General features: G+C 35.5%; 1 protein-coding gene across 1 annotated transcript; it reads right to left on the bottom strand.

The window, feature by feature from the left end:
- Positions 1–397: 397 nt before the first annotated feature.
- LOC118732533 (putative nuclease HARBI1) lies at positions 398–1,037 on the bottom strand (the record flags this gene model as incomplete). The annotated part of the gene is made up of 2 exons (XM_036461666.1): positions 1,009–1,037; positions 398–939 (listed from the first exon to the last, which is right to left on the bottom strand). Coding segments are annotated over exons 1-2 (571 nt in total), but the record flags the coding sequence as incomplete, so codon positions are not given.
- Between the last annotated feature and the right edge of the window lie 1,150 nt (positions 1,038–2,187).

Genomic DNA, 2,187 nt, shown 5'->3' with positions numbered 1-2,187 from the left:
CTATCTCAGCTGCCGATTCAAAAACGCCATATATCAGCACATTTTCAATACATCTTGAAGTTAGATAGGGCATTTTTGAGTCGAATTCTGAAATAGGGCGACCTTCAATCAAATTCTGAGATAGTGTGTTTTTCAATAAAATTTTTAAATAGGGCGTTCTTGAAAAGTTTTTTGAGATAGAGCGTTTTCGAACTGGCTGTCGAGATAGGGCGATCTTCCACTCAGCAGTCGATATATTTTCATACAAAATTAAGGAAAACAATTTTTCACAATAATTGTTAATATTATATTAGTACAAAGTGTATACTACCTTTTAACTCTGTATAAAATATTCTTTTTTATATTCCGATATAGTACTCGGATTATTTATTGTCAACTAATGTAATAAATAACATACCAAAATGCGAAACAAAGGCTTGTCTTATTTCCTCTGCCCTTGTGTTAAAGATTCCAGATATGTTGGGTTCGTCTTCTGGCCACTGTCGACTTTGGTCTTCAATTTGCTGTGCCGCAATCCACCTTTCATTGATTTCATCATTTTCCTCATTCAGGAAGTTGTGCAAAACACAACATGCTTTGATAATAGCTTTCGCGTTGACCATGTGGTTGTCCAGGCCTTTGCCAACCCGCCTAAACCTTGCCTTTAAATGGCCGAAAGCATTTTCGACAACTCTTCGGCACTTAGACAGGGCAAAGTTAAATTTTTTTTTATTCAACGGTTGGTTAACGCAAAAAGGATACGGCTTCATCAAATGTACATCTAGTTTGAAGGCAGAGTCGCCTAGCAAAATAACTGGAACATTAACAGATGATATTTGCCTAGTCATTTCTTTGAACAAGCTGCATTGTTGGAACTGCCGTTTTAATGACGAACTTTCAAAGATTGCTGAATCATTACAACGGCCTGGACTACCAACATTGATGTAAATGAAACGACACCTATAAAATAATAAAAGAAAATTATATGTATGTTAAAAAGTTCAAAAATAGCTTTATGTAAAAACTTGCCTTGCATCCACCAAAGCCAAAAGGACCATAGAGTACCAGCCTTTATAGTTGTGGTAATCAACTGCATCTTCTGCTGGTGGATGAACTTCTATGTGGCACCCATCTGAAACCTTCATGTCAAAGCAAATCCATTCTAAAAAATACAATTTCTTACCAATAGCTCCTAACACTTGAGGGAAACCCAGTGATTCAAAACCATTTAAATACTCCCTTAATTGAATTTCGTTCATTGGGAATTTATTCAAATATAACGGCCACAAACATCTCCACAATTCATGGCAGAACTCAATCAAAATGGTGCAGACAGTGCTTTTACCGATTCCAAACATATTTGCAATTGTGCGGTATTCTGCCGAAGAGCCAAGGGCATACAAAGCAATTGCAACTCGTTTTTCTAAAGTAATTGCATTGCGATAGTTGGTGTTTTTATTCTCCAGACCTTTTAACATATCGCACAATTTCTTAAAAGACTTACGCTTCATCCGAAAATTACTTTTAAAAAATGCATCGGAATTCATCTGGCAATCGACTTCCCAGAACTTGTGGCCACGAATCTATATTATGTACTTATTTTAATTAAACCAAGGCAATTATTATACAAATGTTATACTTGCCTTTGTCCAAACTGACCTTGTTGCATTTGATGCACATGCACTAACTAATTTGTGCATTGTTTGAGCAAGAAACAAACGTCTCATTGCCTGGCGCCTAAAATCAAATAATTCCTCCATCATTTCCATTGAATGGAGAATATTTAAGAAAAAGAAGATAACTTTTATTACTATTAAACGCATATTTAACCGTTTACGGGATTTAAAAAAATTTAAATAGACAATATGCAATATGTCAGAAACAGCTGTTGCATGAATCTACAACAGCAGTGTGAACGGCGAGGATTAATAAAAAGATTTATTTTGGTTTGAGGAGATCAACTTTTGGTCTGAACTTAGTATAACGTCTAAAAGTTCTTAACATTAAAAAAAGTAAGTATGCTTAACCCTGGCATTCAGTAAGCGGTCTCTAGTCACTAATAGTGACTTTTGGTGGTGAACTTGGATTTTGAGACTATTTGGTATTCAGTACGCTGTCTCACGTCTCTAGTCTCAAAAATAAGTCACTAATTTGTCAGCTGGATAAGAGCCGGTCACAAAAATAGAAGTATGGAGAAAAAGCTTATTT

Source organism: Rhagoletis pomonella, unplaced genomic scaffold, assembly GCF_013731165.1.
Source record: "Rhagoletis pomonella isolate Grant_MI unplaced genomic scaffold, Rhpom_1.0 Rhpom_scaffold_21852, whole genome shotgun sequence".
NCBI lineage: Eukaryota > Metazoa > Arthropoda > Insecta > Diptera > Tephritidae > Rhagoletis > Rhagoletis pomonella.
Note: the sequence above shows the minus strand (reverse complement) of the source record. Positions and strands in the feature narration are given on the sequence as shown.